This window comes from Salvelinus alpinus, chromosome 32 (assembly GCF_045679555.1).
Source record: "Salvelinus alpinus chromosome 32, SLU_Salpinus.1, whole genome shotgun sequence".
Taxonomy (NCBI): domain Eukaryota; kingdom Metazoa; phylum Chordata; class Actinopteri; order Salmoniformes; family Salmonidae; genus Salvelinus; species Salvelinus alpinus.
This window is the reverse complement of record NC_092117.1, coordinates 25,012,667-25,034,030: the sequence shown is the minus strand read 5'-3', so window position 1 is coordinate 25,034,030 and position 21,364 is coordinate 25,012,667. Positions and strand designations below refer to the sequence as shown.

At 40.8% G+C, this 21,364-nt stretch overlaps 2 protein-coding genes across 5 annotated transcripts in view; both read right to left on the bottom strand.

Moving 5' to 3' along the window:
* The window catches only part of acoxl (acyl-CoA oxidase-like), a 47,207-nt gene extending 43,372 nt beyond the window's left edge, over nucleotides 1–3,835 (bottom strand). For 2 of the 4 annotated variants that reach the window (XM_071380093.1, XM_071380095.1), the window contains exons 1-10: nucleotides 3,607–3,835; nucleotides 3,198–3,294; nucleotides 2,990–3,076; nucleotides 2,689–2,775; nucleotides 2,335–2,433; nucleotides 1,762–1,876; nucleotides 1,571–1,657; nucleotides 1,316–1,388; nucleotides 1,007–1,139; nucleotides 103–137 (exon numbers count right to left, since the gene is read on the bottom strand). In XM_071380093.1, coding sequence (XP_071236194.1) covers nucleotides 103–137; nucleotides 1,007–1,139; nucleotides 1,316–1,388; nucleotides 1,571–1,657; nucleotides 1,762–1,876; nucleotides 2,335–2,433; nucleotides 2,689–2,775; nucleotides 2,990–3,076; nucleotides 3,198–3,294; nucleotides 3,607–3,761 — 968 coding nt within the window. In that variant the 5' untranslated portion in view covers nucleotides 3,762–3,835. Of the gene's footprint in view, nucleotides 1–102; nucleotides 138–1,006; nucleotides 1,140–1,315; nucleotides 1,389–1,570; nucleotides 1,658–1,761; nucleotides 1,877–2,334; nucleotides 2,434–2,688; nucleotides 2,776–2,989; nucleotides 3,086–3,197; nucleotides 3,295–3,606 lie in introns of those variants that run through there. The other 2 variants (XM_071380092.1, XM_071380094.1) reach the window with 2 other exon arrangements.
* Nucleotides 3,836–6,944: 3,109 nt separating this feature from the next.
* Nucleotides 6,945–19,132, bottom strand: LOC139562471 (sulfotransferase 6B1-like). Its single transcript, XM_071380190.1, has 7 exons — nucleotides 18,790–19,132; nucleotides 11,668–11,780; nucleotides 10,596–10,685; nucleotides 9,362–9,488; nucleotides 9,118–9,212; nucleotides 8,864–9,020; nucleotides 6,945–7,580 (listed from the first exon to the last, which is right to left on the bottom strand). Exons 1-7 carry the CDS (start codon nucleotides 18,980–18,982, stop codon nucleotides 7,453–7,455), a joined length of 903 nt encoding a protein of 300 aa, XP_071236291.1. The 5' UTR covers nucleotides 18,983–19,132; the 3' UTR covers nucleotides 6,945–7,452.
* Between the last annotated feature and the right edge of the window lie 2,232 nt (nucleotides 19,133–21,364).

Sequence of the window (21,364 nt, the reverse complement as noted above, 5' to 3'; positions counted from 1 at the left end):
TGAAACATCTGTCGATGTGCCCTTGAGCAAGGCACTTAACCCTAATCGCTCCTGTAAGGCGCTCTGGAGAAGAGTGTTGACTAAAATGTAAATGTACTGTACCTGTGGCTGTAACGCACTGCAATGATGAGGCCCAACTGTAGGTGAGAAAAACAACACAGAACAGCGCTGATGCTACATGCCTTTATCTCTAGGTACAGCTTCAGTGCAAAATATGATTTTGCAAAATCATATTTGTTTTGTGTAAAGTTCTTACAGTTCCAAAAACAAAATCATAAGTTTAAATATGAAACTGTGTTTATTTGAAACTGTCTATGGACCATAATGTATTATTTTATTTCAATTAAAAAGACAGCTGCAAACTTTGTACAGGTTCAAAGACTAAGTTACTGTGAACCATAGCCTATACACACTGATAAGATCAGTCCAAAAGAACACCAGACATAATCTGGGCCAGATCAGAGCTGTTAATAGATTTCTATGCTTCTCTGCTCTCCCCAAGCTAATAACAGTCCATCATATTTTGAAGCAGCTAGATCTGTTTTAGCAACTCATTCAGAGTATGACAATTCTATTTTTGCAACCATCCAACATCACCAAAGGGTCACCTATGGTCAGAGCTTTGTATGATTGTCTCTTGGTTACCTGCCAGACTTGGGACACAACATGGAATTCAGTCCAGTCATTGGGTACACACAGCAGACTATGACGCCAACCCATCTGGCCTAGATTTACCCAGACTGAGGCCCATAATCCACTCAAACTGCAGATGACTGAGCTGATTTTTCTCATTAGAATAGCATGTAGAATATAAAAGATGGTGTAACAAAGGCAGTGTTATGCTTTGTCCCTATGATGGTGTTGAGGGAGGTAACGTAAATCAAGACTGCCCTCTAGCTGTCACTAACCATCACAGTAAGATGGTAAACATGGTTAAAGCTAAAGACAGCTAATCAGTTGACATACACTAGCCTAAATCATAGTGCACATGGCCTTGTAAACTCACCTTCATGGCAGCTATAGCCTGGACAGTGAGTCCCAGCCTGGTAGGGGTGAGAGCAGCCAACATGGCGTTAAAACGTTTGCTCTTGTTCTGGACAGGAGAAGAGTACAGCCCATCTGCCGACACACAGCCAAACCTGGAGCAGGAGGGTCATAAAACACATTGATGCTGCATACTGTACACTGTACACAGCTAAGAATAATTTAATTAAGGACATATTCCAATAATGTCTGGAATGCATTCAACTTCCAAAGGCAGTTATAGAGAACTGTTTAATGACCCGGCTGTGGAGCACATGTACAGTCCACTCACTTGCTGAGCAGGTTCGTCCTCGGTATCCTGACATTGTCGAATATCAAGATGCCATTGTCAACCCCGTGTAAGCCTGTGACAACACACACAGCATAGCTAAGTTTCAAATGTTCAATGAAAATCCACGTATTAATACACAACGGTGTGCATTTGTGACAAGAATGATTGTCTCACAGCATCATATTCATGTATTTGTCATACAGTTGGAAGAAGAATACTGCTTAGATGAAAAACAGGCCATTGAAAACTAGCTACCTTCTTTGTGCTTCATGTCAATGGCTGTCACTCCAGGATTCATGACTCCATGTCGGTCTCGGATTGGAACAATAAAACAGTGAGGACCTATGGGGATGAATAAAACATTTTAACACTCATTAGTAAATGCACCGGGGCTGTTGCTAAACACAATCCATAGCAGGCAGACTGTTGTATTGAGTGAGTCCCACCTTGGGAATCTCCATTGATGATGAGCTGAGCGAATACAGAAGCGTAATTCCCCTTCATGGAGTTTCCGATGTACATCTTCTGGGCATCCTCACACGGTGTGTGGATGATGAACTCCTGAAGGCCAAAAGAGGAATGGATAACTAAATATGATGATATTGATGCTTCTTTTGGACTCAATGAGTACAGGGATCAGTAAAGAAAGGCATGAAACACAGACGAAGAGGGAACATACTGTATGTACTAGATATGACCTGCACATTTCAAATACATATTGATGTAGTTTTGTAACACAATATTATCTAGTCCACTGTAATACGGACCACGTACAACAGACTATCATTTTGGGTATGTGGTATATTGTCCTCTGCACATAGTGTAACTAATTATGATACACTGTAACTAAAGTGGAATTTCATCCTAACCCAACTGACCGGTACAGTTGGTCCATGTTGAGTGGTGAAAAGAGGCCACTGCCGTGTTGAACCAAACGACTGTCCATCAGCTCAGAATTCCGCATGACCTCAATGGTGTCACTTGATTCGTGAGTGTGTTATGCATATTATTAAGCTGACCTGTGTAGATGGCTCGTAGCAGGCCTCTGTAAGGATTCCCCGGACGTTACTCCCATGACCCCTCTCTGTCATGGCAAACATCCCAGTGAACTCCGAATCCTGACAGAAGTTACACCCAGTCATTCAACCAAAACAATTAGGATGATGATTTGACAAAGAGTTAAAAATTAAAGGCTAAATCCATTGTTGTATCAGATAAATAACAACATCCAATGGCAATATGTGCTGTGGATGAATGTGTATGGCGGAAAAAGCTATATACAAGTGCATGCATGGTATGAATGTAACGACAAGAGGCAGACATTGAACAGAAGCTGTAAATTATCTGTTATATTAGTGGCAGTGGACACATACCGTAACCGGGAGATACCATTTTTTCTTCTGACCAGGGCTTCCAAGGTTTGTGACTGCACCACCAAACAAGCCACAGACAACACCCAACTGTGGACCAGAGGGGAGAACACCAAAGAGCACTGTACAGACAGCGAGTACACACAGCCGACACAGTGTAATCATACATGGATTTGGTTATTTGGTTATGTAAATAAATGCCTATGACAAGCAGTGTGTGTGTGTGTGTGTGTGTGTGTGTGTGTGTGTGTGTGTGTGTGTGTGTGTGTGTGTGTGTGTGTGTTGGAGAAGTCAATTAGCATACCTTTACTCCAGTGGACATATCTGCAGAGCATATCAGTTCCGTGATACCCAAGCTCTTGGCTATGAAGCCTGGTTGTTTCTCTTTCATCTAAAACCCCTCAAGACATAAAAACTCAGTTTCATAACTGAACAACACCCAGACAAACATTTGCAATGAGTGAGGTGTAAAATTGGTATCAGTTGAGGGGTGTAAGACTGAATTTGTTCACCTGATCTTTGAGGTGATGTCGCATTAGTGGCCTCGTTAAGATATACTCCAGTCTCTCCACCGTCAAATCTCTATTCTGGTCCAACGTGAGACCATAACTGTAGAATAAAGATGTATTACATTTTAGTATGTGACAGAATTTAACATGAACATTGAACTGAAAATGAACATCGCAGCGGGGAAATTAGCATTATTTTAATCCAGATGTGTGCGCAACGAGCAACAGCTGGCAGCCGCACAATCCCTTTGCATAAAGCGATGGCATCGTGACATGATTTGCCAACCGCTGAAAACTGTAGATAGATACGTAAAAGAGCATGTCCTTAAACCTTAGCTACCACAGGATTAAGTCGTGATGATCAACATATGATAGAAAAGTTGGATAAAACCACCAGTAAGAGATCACGAACCTGCTAGTTCGAAAGGGCTCGCCTTGGGATATTTCTTCACGAATATGATCTTTGGTTTCCCAAAATTCACCATCGAGGTATCTTGCAAGACTACTTGGAGTAGATTTGTCAGACATTGATGTCTCATATGTCCTCTCTTGTTGGGAAATATCCATTGTCAAGCGGAGCACACAGAACACAACCAGACACAACTGAAGATTGTCACTTTCACTGTCAACTTCCGCGTCCGGATGATGTCACTCGATGTGTCGCTGAAACGTGTACAAAATGATACATGGTTGCGATTACACAGGCAGCCAAATTCTGATAGTTTTCCACTAATTGGTCTTTTGACCAATCATCAGATCTTTTCACATGAGATATTTTTCAGAGCTGATCTGATTCCTCAAAACATAAATTTGTGTATTGATGCAGCAGTATCACGCAGCAGTATCATACGTTTTTTTAATGTAAAATGTCTCTGTCAGCAAAATGAGAGAGAAAAGTGTTTGAGACAGACATGTAATGTTTATACTTGCCCAGAACTTGCTCATAAATATTGATGATGTAGTGTACGTGTATAGGTAAAATGGGAACAATATAATCAACGATTCAATGAGTAAAAAAATATTTGCATGTAATGCACTGCATCATTTCATTAATGTCTCATCATAAAGTGCACTGAAACCAAGTCTGAAACCCAGGAATTTAAATTCAATTACGTTGTGTGACTTACACTCACTAGATGTCAGCAGAGAATAGACTATAGCCAACAAACTGCAAACACTTGAGAGTAAATGCGGGATACAAAGTATATTGAAAGCAGGTGTGGTTCCTGAGTTAATTGAGCAATTAACATCCCTGGGCAGGCCATTATTTAGACTACCATGGCCTGACCCCATAAAATGTAAACCACCTCAGTCACCAGATCTCAAGCCCAACTGAACACTTACGGGAGATTCTCGAGCTGTGCCTGAGACAGCGGTTTCCATCAACAAAGCACAAAATGTATCGTGGAAGAATGGTGTTGCATCCCTCCAATAGAGTTCCAGACACTTGTAGAATCTATGCCAAGGTGCATTGAAGCTGTTCTGACTCCTGGTGGCCCAATGCCCTATTAAGACACTTTATGTTGGTGTTTCCTTTATTTTGGCAGTTACCTGTACAATATGATAGAGGCTATGTGAACGCAGAGGTAGGTCTACTCTCTATGTTACAAAAACAGTCTATTTTTTAACATGGTATTTCTTGAGCTACTAAAATAAATGTATGTATGTGTAATGCTCGACTGTCCACAGTGGATATTAATAGATTGATTATCTGATTGATTGACCAATTAACAGGGTGGTTGATTAACCAATATCTAGATATGTAGCTAGTAAAGATGCTTAGGCTTCATTTACACAGGCAGTCCAATTAAGATATTTTGCCAATTATTTGCATATCTGATACCACAAGAGTTTGGTGGTGTCACGTTCCTGACCTGTTTTCTGTTAGTTTGTGTATGTGTTAGTTGGTCAGGATGTGAGTTTGGGTGGGCAGTCTGTTTTCTGTTTCTATGTTGGTTAATGGGTACCTAATATGGTTCTCAATTAGAGGCAGGTGGTTTTCATCTCCTCTGATTGAGAATCATATTAAGGTAGGTGTTGTCACATTGTTTGTCGTGGGTGGTTGTCTCCTGTGTCTATGTCAATGTTCTATGTTGCATGTGTGCACTAGTTCGTTATAGCTTCACGATCGTTTGTTGTTTTTGTTAGTTTGTTAAAGTGTTTCGTGTTGTGTTCTTTCATCTTCTTTAATAAAGAGAAGATGTATCATTATCACGCTGCGCCTTGGTCCGTCTCTCCACACGATCGTGACAGGTGGCACCTTAATTGGGGAGCACGTGGCAATGGCTGGAACGGCATAGGTGGAACGGTATCAACAACAAACACATGGTTTCCATTCGCTCTGTTCCAGCCATTATTATGAGCCGTCCTTCCTTCATCAGCCTCCACTGTCTGATACCTATCTGATCTTTTGCCTAATGTGTAAACGGCAATAACAAAATCATGGAATCTGATCTTTTGAATCCTGATCCTCCATATGTTGTCTCTGTCTGGATGCTAAGATGTGATTATTGCTTTTGCGCTGAAGTTTTTTGTTGTTGCACTTGACCTGCAATAACTTTTTTTTTAAAATAATATTTTAACCAACAGTTTCAGGAAATTGCATCTGTGTGCTACCAGAAATCTGTATATAATGATGAGATGCTCATGTCTCCAGCTTAACAATGGGAGTCGTTGTCTTGAAGGCAGGTGACAAGCTTAGGTCCAAAATAATCTCATAGAAATGCATTGGGCTTATTTTGGCGAGAGTGAAACCTCTCGCTTTGCCTCTTCCTCTCTGGTGCTACTTCAGAGGTTACATCAGTGTGAATGTGCACATCGGTCACATGTAAAACTGATTGTGTAGATCAGATATAGAAAGAAAATAAGATTTGGATTCTTAGGGTGGCTGTGTAAACACAGCCTTAGTCCCACGTTATGTAAGTACCAATGGCAAACAACTAAAACATTATCAATAACAGGTAGCCTACAGTGCATTTGAACATTTTTGTTCTATATTGTACCGACTGGATATAGACATTCTTTTCACTAAATCAAAACGGGTTTCACGGATAATGGAAATTATCAACTAAGGGAAGAAATGGTGCAATCCCCAGTGTAGGCCCTCATACAGCACAAATATCAGACAATATATACTGTATCTATGGTGAATATCGCTATGTATACCGTATCTATGGTGAATATCACATCAGTAGGCTACCATAGTCTTAGTTTTTGAAAATTCCCTGTTTTGATTGTCACTCTTTACAATTAAGAATTTATGGAACGTTTTACTTTCAATTTAGACAGTCTCATCTTGGTCACCTTTTCCAAATGGAATAATTCTATTTGCTTTGAATCTAGTATTGTATGCATTGCAATCCAAGGGTTTTATTGCGTGCAACTGGTCACATTGCTGGCCTGCAGTAAAGTAGGTTACCATATGATCTCTCAGGTGTTCTAGCAAGGACATTGAGCATATGATTATTATAGTTTGTCATGTGGCATGTCATTTGTAGAACTAGACTTTTTGACACATTCCATTACTCTGAACTGAAAAGTACAACATCTTACACAGGTTGTTGGTGGCACCTTAATTGGGAAGGACGGGCATGTAGTAATGGCTGGAGCGGAATAAGTGGAACGGTATCACCATCAACGCATGGTTTCCGTGTGTTTGACATTCCATTCGCTCCATTCCAGCCATTTATGAGCCGTCCTCCCCTCAGTAGCCTCCACTGACATCTTGAAATATTGTAAAATGCACACAAGGCCGATATCAACTTTAATCAACAAACAGTGATATAAAAACAAGGATTACAAGATTTAAAAATCTATCATGAAGTCTGTCATTGTCATGTCGACTTTTTCTCATGCAGTGGAGACTGGTGGGAGGAGCTGTAAGAGAACAGGCTCATTGTAATGGCTGTAATGGAATTAATGGAACGGTATCAAACACCAAACATATGGAAACCATGTTTGACTCTTACATATAATCCATTCCAACCATTACAAGGAGCCCATCCTTCTATAGCTCCTCCCACCAGTCTCCACTCGTCTCATGTAACACTTTCACAAAAATGCCCTTCAATGGCTCCAGTGTAGGATAGCCAAGTGGAATAAAGTGTTTCTGTAGTAACAAGTGTTGCACCACCAAATACCTCATTGTGAATGTCAGTTTAGCTACTGCATACCAGCCTGCCTGTTTGGGTTGATCTTCCCTGTCAGTGTTTCCCTTGTGTCCTGTCTCAGCTCAGTAAGTGTTTGTCCAGTCTGCTGTCTACTTGTAGTACAGGTCATACTTTAGTTTGGCCCCCAGCGTAGTCCCTGCCAGGTGCTTCTTGAATGCTGTGTCCATCTCCTGGCTTTGGGCTGGGCTGAAATGGTTCTTCCAGTCCCCTACTTCACCTGGGGAGGAAATACCCATCAAAAACACATGAACACGACTAAAACACATGATCAATGTACAGCAAGAGCGACATAACATTTTCTAGTACTCTGTAGTTTGGACATAAAGCAAATTATCTTTAGTTATTTTAGATTACAGTTGACCTAGTCTTTAAGGTAGTGTGAGGTAGCCTACATATTGTAAAAAATATAACATAGTTGTATCACTTTGCTTGATGTTAAGATTACCTCAACTTTACACCTAAGACATGCAGTACTGTGAATGTACATGGTGAGTATGAAACATACAGTATATGGGTCTTTCCATGAAATGAGTCCCTTCTGCGTCCCCTTTGATATTTGAATTAGAGATTGTGCACCAATATTGGATTTTAAAAGCCTGATTCATTAAATAAAGTGCTCTAATATAGACCACATACAAAAAATCTTTTTAAATATGAATAAAGACTTGTTAAACTGCAAAAATTCAGCATTTTCTGTGATTTCTTGGAAGATTTTAACCCACTTAACCCCAACATTTCTCCAAGTTTTCACCATTGTAAAGCCCTAGTTATTTTTCTTGCTTTTGACAGTCATTTGTGAAGATTATTATTTATTTCATGTGATTTAAGGAGAAAAAAATGTAAACCGTCCCTCATTTTAAGGTCAGCCCTATTACATGAACTGAACTCTCGTTTTAATATGGTGAAACTATTCTTATTTTTTTTCTAAAAGGAACATTGAACATCTAGTCAAATCACAGTGTAAAAGCAGGGGAGCCTGTTCTGCTCTTTTAAGCCATTTTCTCATGTTTTGTGGTAGGAAACTGAGTGGGTTGAGCATAACATGTAAACCATGTTACCCACAGATAGGCAGGCTAGAAATGTTTTAACAATATTTTTTTTTTTGAAATTTGCATTCAATTGTCCCTCCCTGTTGCAGACAACAAGCTTCCATTCCCCCTGTCATAAGGTGATTTATGGCTGATTTGAAATCATCAACCCTGTAACTTTTTTGGCACTTAATAATTCATTCAACCTATAGGAGGTCAGTATGACAATGCTTTCTTTCCCTGGAAAGGACAACGGTTGTTTAAGGATAGAGAGGACCAGGAGACCGGAGACATGAGTCTGTATTTATAGTCAACATACATCATATCAAGTGTTTGTTTGTCTCACCATAATCCCACAATTTCTGTCTCCAGTGGGTAGGATTAAACAAACTCTGGAACAAAGCTCCCTCTAGCCACATACAGCGCTCTTTCTCTCTCTTGCTCCCTCTGTCACTCTCACGCACACACACACCTTTCCTGAAGAAGACGTTGGCCATCTGGCCGTGTGAGGCCTTGGAGCTCTCCTTCATAACATTGAAGGTGCTCTCCTCTGCGATGGTCTGGACTTGGGCATCACTGAGACTGAAACCAAAGAACTCAGAGACCCTTCGCACACCTTCACTCAGGTCCTGTGTGGGTCACAATTAACATGACAGAATGTAAATGACAGAAAGCAGACCGATCAAAACTAATGTCTGTATTCAAAAAGAAAGGAATACTTGATACCTGTTTTAACTCCTCAAAGGTGACTATCATCACGTTAGGGTCATCCATTCTCCTCTCCCAGCCAAGTACATGGTCAAAATATGAACCCCAGGGAACTAGGAATAGGAAATTACTGTTCAGGTGAGGTTTTGTACTGTATAGGTACAAATCTTACTGTAATACAACTGACTCAAGTTATACTTTTGTATAAAGCAAACTCCAACATATAAACCCAATTTTCATAAGGGCTCTTCACTTTAGGTACCTTTTCCACTCATAAACTCTGAGAAGAAGCAGTCCCAGGACTTTGCAGTGGGTAGCACTGGGTTCTTGTTGGAGAAGTGATAAAAAGAGACCACTGTGTCTTTCGGGTTCCTGAATATCACCAGCATCTGTTTTTGATCAACAGAAGACCATGACATGATAATGACAACAGTATATTTTTATAGATTGATCCAGGACATTCTTTAAAGTTTATATCCTGAGTGTAACGTCTGCTTCCAACTCACACCCTAAAACACGTAGATCCCCAGAATGCAACTCACTTTCCAGCTCACACTCTCAAACGCCTAGATCCCCTGAACGCCGCTCACTCTCCAGATCCTAATCACCTGAATTCGGATCACCTGTTCACACACCTGTATGTTATTATCACACACTATTTAGTTCAGTTCTTTGCACCCCATCACTGTGAGGTATTGTTTGTTTTGTGACACATGTCTGTCGCTGTGATTTATGCCTCCCGTGGATGATAGTTTTTGCCTGCCTCACTAACGATGCCTTTTTACAGGCTATTCCCTGCCTGTACTTTAGCCTGTTATCTACTTATTGCCTGATCTCCTGGACTACGTTACTAGCCTTTTCCTTGCCTGTACTGTTGGCTTTGGACCCCCTTTGTATGACCTTCTGCCTGCCCCTGGACCCAGCTACCTGCCTCCTCCTGTGGTTCTTTTAAATAAACACCTGCTGCTCCCTGTGCTTGAAACCAGCTCTCTGTCTCCCCTCGTGTTCATTACACTGAGGGAAGGGGAGGGCAGAGTTATGGAGAGTTGTGAGACACACTGTATTGCAAATTGGAGGTTTTATATTTCAGTGTAGCATAGTTACTGTCTGCTGAAAAGTGTCCTAAGTGTGTATGCTATGTGATTTGATTAATCTGTCTACCATGTACTCTGTACAGTGTGTGCGCTTAATCTGTCTACCATGTACTCTGTGTGCTTAATCTGTCTACCATGTACTCTGTACAGTGTGTGATTTGCAGTGTATGTATCTATGTCTGTGTGGTACGCTCTCTGCTGTGGCTGCCTCTGCAGAGAAACACTAGCTGCCATACTACACAGGAAAAGCTTTCACTCTTACACAACAGGGGAATTACAAGTTGCTGTTTGGAGGAAGTTGTGATGGAATTTTGTATAAAAAGATGAACTACTGTGGAGCATTAAAAAAACAGCTGTTTTGAGTTCCACAACAACACCTATGTTCTAGTTGAAAGTACATACCTTTGTTTTCTTTGTGGTGAAGGATTCAGGAATGTTATCTGGGTGCATGTGTGTCCCCAGAAATCTAGGGGACGGTGCTTGGTGAATAACCTGCGAGATAGACAAGGTGTCCATTTAACTCTACGTGAGCCATGGTATGCTGTTGCTCTAACGCTCATCTAAGCAGACACTGTGCAAACAGGCATGTTATATAATTTTAGGCCCAGGAGCTCGCAAGTTTAGTGAACAAACTCTTCACTCCTGACACAGATGGCCATACAAAACACTTTTATATGAATGAATCTCACTATATCCTCCACAGTTAATTGCATTCGATGTGAGAATCACGGGTGTATACTGTAGGTAGACCTGTCTTCTTGGATGAGCTTAAGCTGTGCTAACATTTACACACACAGAGGCTCATGAGGCCACTCACGGAACATGTGTTAGTAATTCACTAACATTCACTAACTGGCCTTATTGGATCACAGCATGATTGCAACACCTGCATGTAATTATTGTGGCCAGTTACAGAACAGCAAAACGACATGACTATTTAGCAGATGGGGATCTGTGAAACTCACTCCTCAGCCTGAATTGTCTCAACTTGCGCTGCAGACTAGATAGACGCATCGGGAGGGTGGTCACGTGTTTAAGAGGCAGACGTTCTGAGTTCGAGCCTCGGTATGAGCCGAATCAGGAGAGAGCGGCACTCGCTAAGCAAGCAGCGTGACGTCCTTTACACCTGGCTGTATAGACATTCTGTCTTGAAAACCTACTTTATAGACCTAAAGTTAGCTGAACACCTCCCAATATAACTATAGAACCTCTTTAGACTATAGGGGATCTGTGCATTAGTGAACCAAACAACCCATAAACAGGATTTCCAATAAACTACACCTGTAGTATTTCTATATTTGACTTATTTGAGGCAGACAAACCTGCAGTGTTGCTAAAGCTACAGGAAGTCAACCAGTATTGCACAAACCTGCAACATTTCGGTCCCAAAGAACTCCATCAATGGAGTGAATTTGGACTCTGCTTTCTCACCAGTTGCACAAAGCTACAGAAAGTCAATCAGTTTTGCACAAACCTGCAGCATTTCGGTCCCAAAGAACTCCATCAATGGAGGGAATTTGGACTCTGCTTTCTCACCAGTTGCGTGTGCTATTATTTTACGCAGCACCGCCACCATCCAATTAAAACCTGCCAGACACAGAGAACATTCAGGTCCATTTACCTTTTTCAATTTACACAGAGGGATCGGGAATAGAGAGGTGTAGTGTCCTTTGATATTCTTCTAAAAGTGTCATCACGTTTAACCATGAGACGAGAGAGTTATTATTGCATTATGCCAAAATATTTGTAATATCAGGGGCAATCCTATTCAGATATTGAGTCTAGTCATGGATGAAAAACCATTCTCCATTGAAAGTGCATTTTAGTCCAGGACTAGGCTTAATCTGGATCTAGGAAACCAGCCCCTAGTGTTTTGTATGATCCATAAAATGGTTTCAGCAATAGTAGTACAGCGTCCCTGGAGCAAATAAGGATTAAGTGCCTTGCTCAAGTGCACAGACAGATGTTTCGCCATGTTTACTCAGGTATTCAAACCAGCAACCTTTTGGTTACTGGCCCAATGCTTTAACCACTAGGCTACCGGCCACCCAGCAGGTACATGACCACATACACCATGTTTATGTCATATGCAGATTATTATAGAAACATGGGGCTTTGTCCCCATACAGGGCCCATAGAGTTAGATAGAGGACTCATCTTTGTATCTGTGCCATTATGGTGTCTGTGACAGCATGGGCAGCGTTGTTGAAGCTATCTCCATTTGAAAGTAGTACTTTTTAAAAATTATTTTGTGTTTGAAAAAAGCGTAAAGCTGATATTGGGGATTTACCTCCACTTGCATTATTTCATTATATTAAATTGACTGCATTATATGTGCGTGTTCAGTTGTTATGTTGATAGTGTCAAATAAGTGCATGTACAGTACTGTAGGGAGAGGGATGTCTCTGTACAGCAGAGAGATGGATGAACCTCCTCATATGGAAAACCTGTGTGACTGACTTGGACCCCTTGGTTTTGTTTGTCCACCCGCCTCTTGAGGATTGACCACAAGTTCTCAATGGGATTAAGGTCTGGGGAGTTTCCTGTCCATGGACCCAAAATATCAATGTTTTGTTCCCCGAGCCACTTGGTTATCACTTTTGCCTTATGGCAAGGTGCTCCACCATGCTGGAAAAGGCATTGTTCGTCACCAAACTGTTCCTGGATGGTTGGGGAGAAGTTGCTCTCGGAGGACGTGTTGGTACCATTCTTTATTCATGGCTGTGTTCTTAGGCAAAATTGTGAGTGAGCCCACTCCCTTGGCTGAGAAGCAACCCCACACATGAATGGTCTCAGGATGCTTTACTGTTGACATGACACAGGACTGATGGTAGCGCTCACCTTGTCTTCTCCAGACAAGCTTTTTTTCCGGATGCCCCAAACAATCGGAAAGGAGATTCATCAGAGAAAATGACTTTACCCCAGTCTTCAGCAGTCCAATCCCTGTACCTTTTGCAGAATATCAGTCTGTCCCTGATGTTTTTCCTGGAGAGAAGTGGCTTCTTTGCTGCCCTTCTTGACACCAGGCCATCCTCCAAAAGTCTTTGCCTCACTGTACGTGCAGATGCACTCACACCTGCCTGCTGCCATTCCTGAGCAAGCTCTGTACTGGTGGTGCCCCGATCCCACAGCTGAATCAACTTTAGGAGACAGTCCTGACGCTTGCTGGACTTTCTTGGGCGCTGAAGCCTTCTTCACAACAATTGAACCGCTCTCCTTGAAGTTCTTGATGATCCGATAAATGGTTGATTTAGGTGCAGTCTTACTGGCAGCAATATCCTTGCCTGTGAAGCCATTTTTGTGCAAAGCAATGATGACGGCATGTGTTTCCTTGCAGGTAACCATGGATGACAAAGGAAGAACAATGATTCCAAGCACCACCCTCCTTTTGAAGCTTCCTGTCTGTTATTCAAACTCAATCAGCATGACAGAGTGATCTCCAGCCTTGTCCTTGTCAACACTCACACCTGTGTTAACAAGAGAATCACTGACATGATGTCAGCTGGTCCTTTTGTGGCAGGGCTGAAATGCAGTGGAAATGTTTTTTGGGGATTCAGTTCATTTGTATGGCAAAGAGGGACTTTGCAATGAATTGCAATTCATCTTATCACTCTTCATAACATTCTGGAGTATATGCAAATTGCCACCATACAAACTAAGGGCAGCAGACTTTGTGAAAATTAATATTTGTGTCATTCTCAAAACTTTTGGCCACGACTGTACTTACTTACAAGTAATATGCAGGCTCTATTATGTTTAATCTTAGGTACCTTTAGTCATGTAGTTTACTCATTTCTGTTTTCCTATGACAGTGTCAAAGTAGGAACATGACCTGTCCAGTAGATGGCTAGGTGTAGGTCTATTAAAAGCACTGAAAATCCAGATTCTGTGATCTTGATATTGTGGTGTCTGGATCAAAATGATCTTAGTCCGATCCTTAAAAAAAAAACATTCTCAAAATCAACCAGATTGATCTGATCCTGGATTGCAAAAAAAAGGGGATTACACAATCCTTATTATACATATTAAACGTTGCATAAATAGTGTGTCGGGGGATGGCTACTGTGACAGCAAAAATATACATTTCCTTTGTTATGATAAATAAAGAGCTATTCAAAGGGACTTTTATTTTTGAAAGTTCCTTTACGATTGATGTTGTATAAACATTTTATGTGTGTGTGTGCATTTCAATGTGTGCTTGTGAGTGTGTGTTTGTGTAAGAGTGTGCATGGGTTTGTGTGTGTGTTAGCAAAAGGTGGAGGGTAGTATGTGTATTAAAATTAGGGAAATCTTACATGAAGCATAGATTTTGGAATGCTATTACATGATCGGTTGAAGTTACTACATTATCTATTTAAAAATGTTTACAAGATATTACATAAACCGGTTTTATGACATCTTAAATCGAAAAGTTAACATTTAGACATTAACCAGTGTTATTACATTGTTGTTAACCAGTGTTATTACATTAACATGACCTTCTTGATCCAAATCAGTCAGGTTTCAAGACTAGTCATTCAACTGAGACTGCTCTTCTCTGTGTCACGGAGGCGCTCCGCACTGCTAAAGCTAACTCTCTCTCCTCTGCTCTCATCCTTCTAGACCTATCGGCTGCCTTTGATACTGTGAACCATCAGATCCTCCTCTCCACCCTCTCCGAGTTGGGCATCTCTGGCGCGGCCCACGCTTGGATTGCGTCCTACCTGACAGGTCGCTCCTACCAGGTGGCGTGGCGAGAATCTGTCTCCGCACCACGTGCTCTCACCACTGGTGTCCCCCAGGGCTCTGTTCTAGGCCCTCTCCTATTCTCGCTATACACCAAGTCACTTGGCTCTGTCATATCCTCACATGGTCTCTCCTATCATTGCTATGCAGACGACACACAATTAATCTTCTCCTTTCCCCCTTCTGATAACCAGGTGGCGAATCGCATCTCTGCATGTCTGGCAGACATATCAGTGTGGATGACGGATCACCACCTCAAGCTGAACCTCGGCAAGACGGAGCTGCTCTTCCTCCCGGGGAAGGACTGCCCGTTCCATGATCTTGCCATCACGCTTGACAACTCCATTGTGTCCTCCTCCCAGAGCGCTAAGAACCTTGGTGTGATCCTGGACAACACCCTGTCGTTCTCAACCAACATCAAGGCGGTGACCCGTTCCTGTAGGTTCATGCTCTACAACATTCGCAGAGTACGACCCTGCCTCACACAGGAAGCGGCGCAGGTCCTAATCCAGGCACTTGTCATCTCCCGTCTGGATTACTGCAACTCGCTGTTGGCTGGGCTCCCTGCCTGTGCGATTAAACCCCTACAACTCATCCAGAACGCCGCAGCCCGTCTGGTGTTCAACCTTCCCAAGTTCTCTCACGTCACCCCGCTCCTCCGCTCTCTCCACTGGCTTCCAGTTGAAGCTCGCATCCGCTACAAGACCATGGTGCTTGCCTACGGAGCTGTGAGGGGAACGGCACCTCCGTACCTTCAGGCTCTGATTAGGCCCTACACCCAAACAAGGGCACTGCGTTCATCCACCTCTGGCCTGCTCGCCTCCCTACCTCTGAGGAAGTACAGCTCCCGCTCAGCCCAGTCAAAACTGTTCGCTGCTCTGGCACCCCAATGGTGGAACAAACTCCCCCACGACGCCAGGTCAGCGGAATCAATCACCACCTTCTGGAGACACCTGAAACCCCACCTCTTTAAGGAATACCTAGGATAGGATAAAGTAATCCTTCTAACCCCCCCCCCCCCCTTAGAGTTAGATGCACTATTGTAAAGTGGTTGTTCCACTGGACATCATAAGGTGAATGCACCAACTTGTAAGTCGCTCTGGATAAGAGCGTCTGCTAAATGACTTAAATGTAATGTAAATGTTAAATGTAACTGTTGTTACAAAGTATTACATTAACTGGTGTTATTACATTAACCGTTGTTACAAGGTATTACATTAACCTGTGTTATTACATTAACCTGTGTTATTACATTAACCGTTGTTACAAGGTATTACAACAACCGGTGTTATTACATTAACCTGTGCTATTACATTAACCGGTGTTATTACATTAACTGCTGTTACAAGGTATTACATTAACCGGTGTTATTACATTAACCAGTGTTATTACATTAACCGGTGTTACACGGTATTACATTAACCGGTGTTATTACATTAACCGGTGTTACACGGTATTACATTAACCGGTGTTACAAGGTATTACATTAACCGGTGTTATTACATTAACCGGTGTTACACGGTATTACATTAACCGGTGTTACAAGGTATTACATTAACCGGTGTTATTACATTAACCGGTGTTATTACATTAACCGGTGTTACACGGTATTACATTAACCGGTGTTACACGGTATTACATTAACCGGTGTTACAAGGTATTACATTAACCGGTGTTATTACATTAACCGGTGTTATTACATTAACCATTGTTACAAGGTATTACATTAACCTGTGTTATTACATTAACCTGTGTTATTACATTAACCATTGTTACAAGGTATTACATTAACCGGTGTTATTACATTAACCGGTGTTATTACATTAACCTGTGTTATTACATTAACCATTGTTACAAGGTATTACATTAACCGGTGTTATTACATTAACCTGTGTCATTACATTAACCTGTGTTATTACATTAACCATTGTTACAAGGTATTACATTAACCGGTGTTATTACATTAACCGGTGTTATTACATTAACCATTGTTACAAGGTATTACATTAACCGGTGTTATTACATTAACCGGTGTTATTACATTAACCGGTGTTCTTACATTAACCGTTGTTACAAGGTATTACATTAAGAAGTGGTATTACATTAACCGGTGTTACACGGTATTACATTAACCGGTGTTATTACATTAACCGGTGTTATTACATTAACCGGTGTTATTACATTAACCTGTGTCATTACATTAACCTGTGTTATTACATTAACCATTGTTACAAGGTATTACATTAACCTGTGTTATTACATTAACCTGTGTTATTACATTAACTGTTGTTACAAAGTATTACATTAAAACATTAACCTGTGTTATTACATTAACCTGGGTTATTACATTAACCGTTGTTACAAGGTATTACATCAACCGGTGTTATTACATTAACCTGTGCTATTACATTAACCTGTGTTATTACATTAACCTTTGTTATTACATTAACCGGTGTTATTACATTAACCGGTGTTATTACATTAACTGATGTTACAAGGTATTACATTAACCGGTGTTATTACATTAACCTGTGTCATTACATTAACCTGTGTTATTACATTAACCATTGTTACAAGGTATTACATTAACCGATGTTACAAGGTATTACATTAAGAAGTGGTATTACATTAACCTGTGTTATTACATTAACCTGTGTTATTACATTAACCTGTGTTATTACATTAACCATTGTTACAAGGTATTACATTAACCAGTAGTATTACATTTACCTGTGTTATTACATTAACCGGTGTTGTTACATTAATCTGTGTTATTATATTAACCTGTGTTATTACATTAACCGATGTTATTACATTAACCGGTGTTGTTACATTAATCTGTGTTATTATATTAACCTGTGTTATTACATTAACCGATGTTATTACATTAACCTGTGTTATTACATTAACCGTTGTTACAAGGGTGCCTCTCTGCCAGCGGGCAGAGCGGTCTGTGTTTAATTCAACATTCCTCAACACTGATTACCTTATCACTCTATAGTGTGCAGAGGAAAGAGCTGACAAAGCTGCAAAACTGGGTTGTTTTGACAAGGTTAAAACCAGAAACAGACTTTATTGCAACCATTTTTGCCTGACAGGGAGGGCCTACCCCAAAGCACACAGATTATATTCTGCAAGTCCAAACATTCAGAGGCCCATCCATTGTGAAACTGAATTTTAGATAACTTCAAACCCAGTTAGCAAGTCAAATACCTTTTGTCTGTCTCCTTTTTAAATACACAGCAAGACAAAATATCATAGGCTATGAGCTATGTGTAAGACACTATGAGCTATGTGTAAGACACTATGAGCTATGTGTAAGACACTATGAGCTATGTGTAAGACACTATGAGCTATGTGTAAGACACTATAAGTAAGTTTCATTACCCCAATTGTATTTTGAACTTGAACTTGAACTTTGAGCCTATTATTATAACCTTTTACTGCAGTGGGCTAAATCATGGTCATACAGCGTTTCTTGGTAGTCTTAAATCTACTTTGAGACAAAAGTATACACCTCATACATTGTTATGGGCTTACCTAGAGCCAAAAAAGGTTCTACTTGGAACAAAAAAGGGTTTTTCTATGGGGACAGCCGAAGAACTCTTTTAGAACCCTTTTTTTCTAAGCGTGTACAGTAGGTATAGGCAGAGAGTAGACTAGTAAAGACCAAGTGGAACACTCCTTTTTCCACTGATGAAACTTGATATAATAAGCTAGTCAGTGACTATTAGAAAACATAAATGCTTAATCAAGATGCTCATTGCCAAAGGATGTCTCTCAAGGAACTAACTACACATGACTTTACTAATGCACATTCTTCTGACCATCTAAATACAGTTTTTCCATATTTAAATATTTTTTGACTTACCACATTTGGGATATGCAACTAACATGACATCATCTGCTCTTGCTTCCAGCCTCTCCATAGCCTTCAGGTTCTCCTCTGGACTCATGAGGACAGGGTACAGCACTCCGTTATATCTGTACAACTTATCCTCCTCCTTCATATTTTTAGCCAGTTCCATTTTGGACTGGATTTTGGCTGAGAAAGAACTGCTCATTTTGTATAATCCTGGAGAAAATCTCAAGCTTGAATCTTTTCAGTTTACACCTCCAGTGAAATTGTTCAGCTGGACTGCCACAAGCTCCACTCTGAGTGTGGGTATGTGTGTGCGTGTGTGTGAATGTGGTTGTGTGTGAGAGTGAGTATAGTAAGAGGAGAAAGAGGTGTGTCCTTCACAGATAAAGCTTGCATGAGAAGCAGGAGTTTCCTGGTTTCTGTAGGGGCGTTGAGAAGATCTGGTTTCATGTGTGTGATATCTCAGATGTTGAAATGTCCTCCCATGAGTGTTTATACAAACCATTCATATGTGCAGGAATTCCCCTTAGAATATAGTGGCCCCTATAGCTTCATCCACTCAAAACTAAAGTAAATACTGTTGCCTCATTCACATTTCTCACTGTCACTTGATTAACCGTTTCTGTACAATGTGACTACTCATGCCCAGAAATAAGCAAATAAGCTTCCTCTCTGGCCTCCCTCTTGGCATGGTGCCACCAAATCAAACACACCCAGTGGGACATAAATCATGGCGTGTGATCAGACTTCACATTTTCCCATACTCTTAATGGAAATTAATAATCTCTGTATAATAATGCCTTTGGAAATGAGGCCCATTCAACAGTGCCGGTAATAGACAAGGTCATGGGGTCAGTGAACATTGAGATAGGAAAGTATTTACGGGCGTAAATAAATAAAATGGGAGGTTTTAGTTAGATGTTTTACTGCAGAGCGTATCCTGCTGGGATCTTGGTATGCATACGTCATTAATTCTCGCTTTTATTGTAGGTTATTGGACTACTCCTTACTGAGACAGCTGCTGTTAATACAGGGGAAATAATGACAACCCATCAACCCCTAAAAGCCCAAAACAGAGGAGACAGAGAAGATGTGATTGCATCTCTAGAGCAGAATGTTTTTTGTGTTGCTTATATAGGCCTAGTTCTATGTGGCACAGGCTTTGTGATGAAAGTGTGCATTGGATGAGATGTTAACATGATGTGATATGTTATGACTGGGGTTATTCTGACCCTCTCCCATCGACGAGGCCAATACCCTTTTCCTGCATGACTTAGAGAGGTTGCATATACTGTATACCACCTACCTATACAGAGCACTATAATGGAACGACTCAAGTGCACATAAGGATGTTTTATCGCCCAAAACTGCACAGCAACCAGACTCAAACTCACCTTGACATATGTCAAAGCGGTTGGAGAGAATGATGGCATTTGTAAAAGATGAGGTCCTCCAGTTCAAGCAGCCAGTCAGGAGATGTGCCCTGTGCTAAACATGAGAACCTCTAGCAGGCCTCCAGTCTCTCCAAGTGATTACAGGACTACAGGACTATTATTTCAATAAATGCGGATGCAGATCTGAACAGAAACACAGCACAGTCAAGCCTTCTCCTATGGCTCTTCAGTGTTGTAGCAAGGCCATAACACTGTGATATTTCTCGCCAGGTTAATGTAAGAAATGTATGAGGTACCGAGATACAGAGTGAAATACAGAGGAACTGTCGAACCAAACTGAACCATCACTGGCATGCAAAGGTTCAAGATCATTGACCACTGCCGACAGGCAGTCAAGTTCAGCCTTAATTCACTGTGAAAGCACTTTTTTTGTTTTTTTTGTGTTTATGGGTAGATCAGCTTTAATATTGCAGATAGATTGTGGCTTCTATCAATGTAATTGTCTGCATCATTTCCAATCCCCCATATATTTTGGTGTAAATATATCTTTTTTATATATTTTCCTTCTTTACTATTTTCTCCTAACCCTTTCATCCCTCCACTAATTGAAGTAAACTAATGGACAACAACACTTAAGCTTCTACTTCCAGCTCATACATACTGTATACATTTTACGGACAGTTTATTTTACATGAATTATCTTGTTTTTTAAATATTTTTAGTCCCACCCTTCAGCTTCCCTCAACCCCATATATCTCTGAACACCATCCAGTTTTGATTTCTACTAGCCATATCATTTTTAACTATGCTGTGATATTTCACAAAAGTCCTGAACCTTTCCATTCTCATAGATTCTCCAGATTGTAAATTAAAGATCAAATGTTTCGCTAAGAGTATTGACTATTACTTTTCAAATCTCCCAGCAGTGCTATTTGTAGAGTTAACTCCAGGTAAATGTTGTAATTCTTCAGCCATTCCTGAACCTGCGACCAAAAACAAGCTGCATATGGGCAGTACCAAAACAAGGGATCTAATGATTCTGTCTCTTCGCAGCAAAATCTGCAGAGCTGGGATGGTTGTATACCCCATATACAGTGCCTTCAGAAAGTATTCATGCTCCTTGACTTATTCCACATTTGTGTTACAGCCTGAATTCAAAATGTATATATATATTTTTTTCTCTTACCCAT

Excerpts from the sequence above, each read along its gene's own strand:
- LOC139562471 (XM_071380190.1), bottom strand. The coding sequence starts at position 18,982 with ATGAGCAGTTCTTTCTCAGCCAAAATCCAGTCCAAAATGGAACTGGCT. Across the intron at positions 9,489-10,595 it reads TCACCACAAAGAAAACAAAG|ATGCTGGTGATATTCAGGAA; the intron begins GTATGTACTTTC and ends GATCAAAAACAG. Across the intron at positions 9,213-9,361 it reads AGAGTTTATGAGTGGAAAAG|TTCCCTGGGGTTCATATTTT; the intron begins GTACCTAAAGTG and ends TCCTATTCCTAG.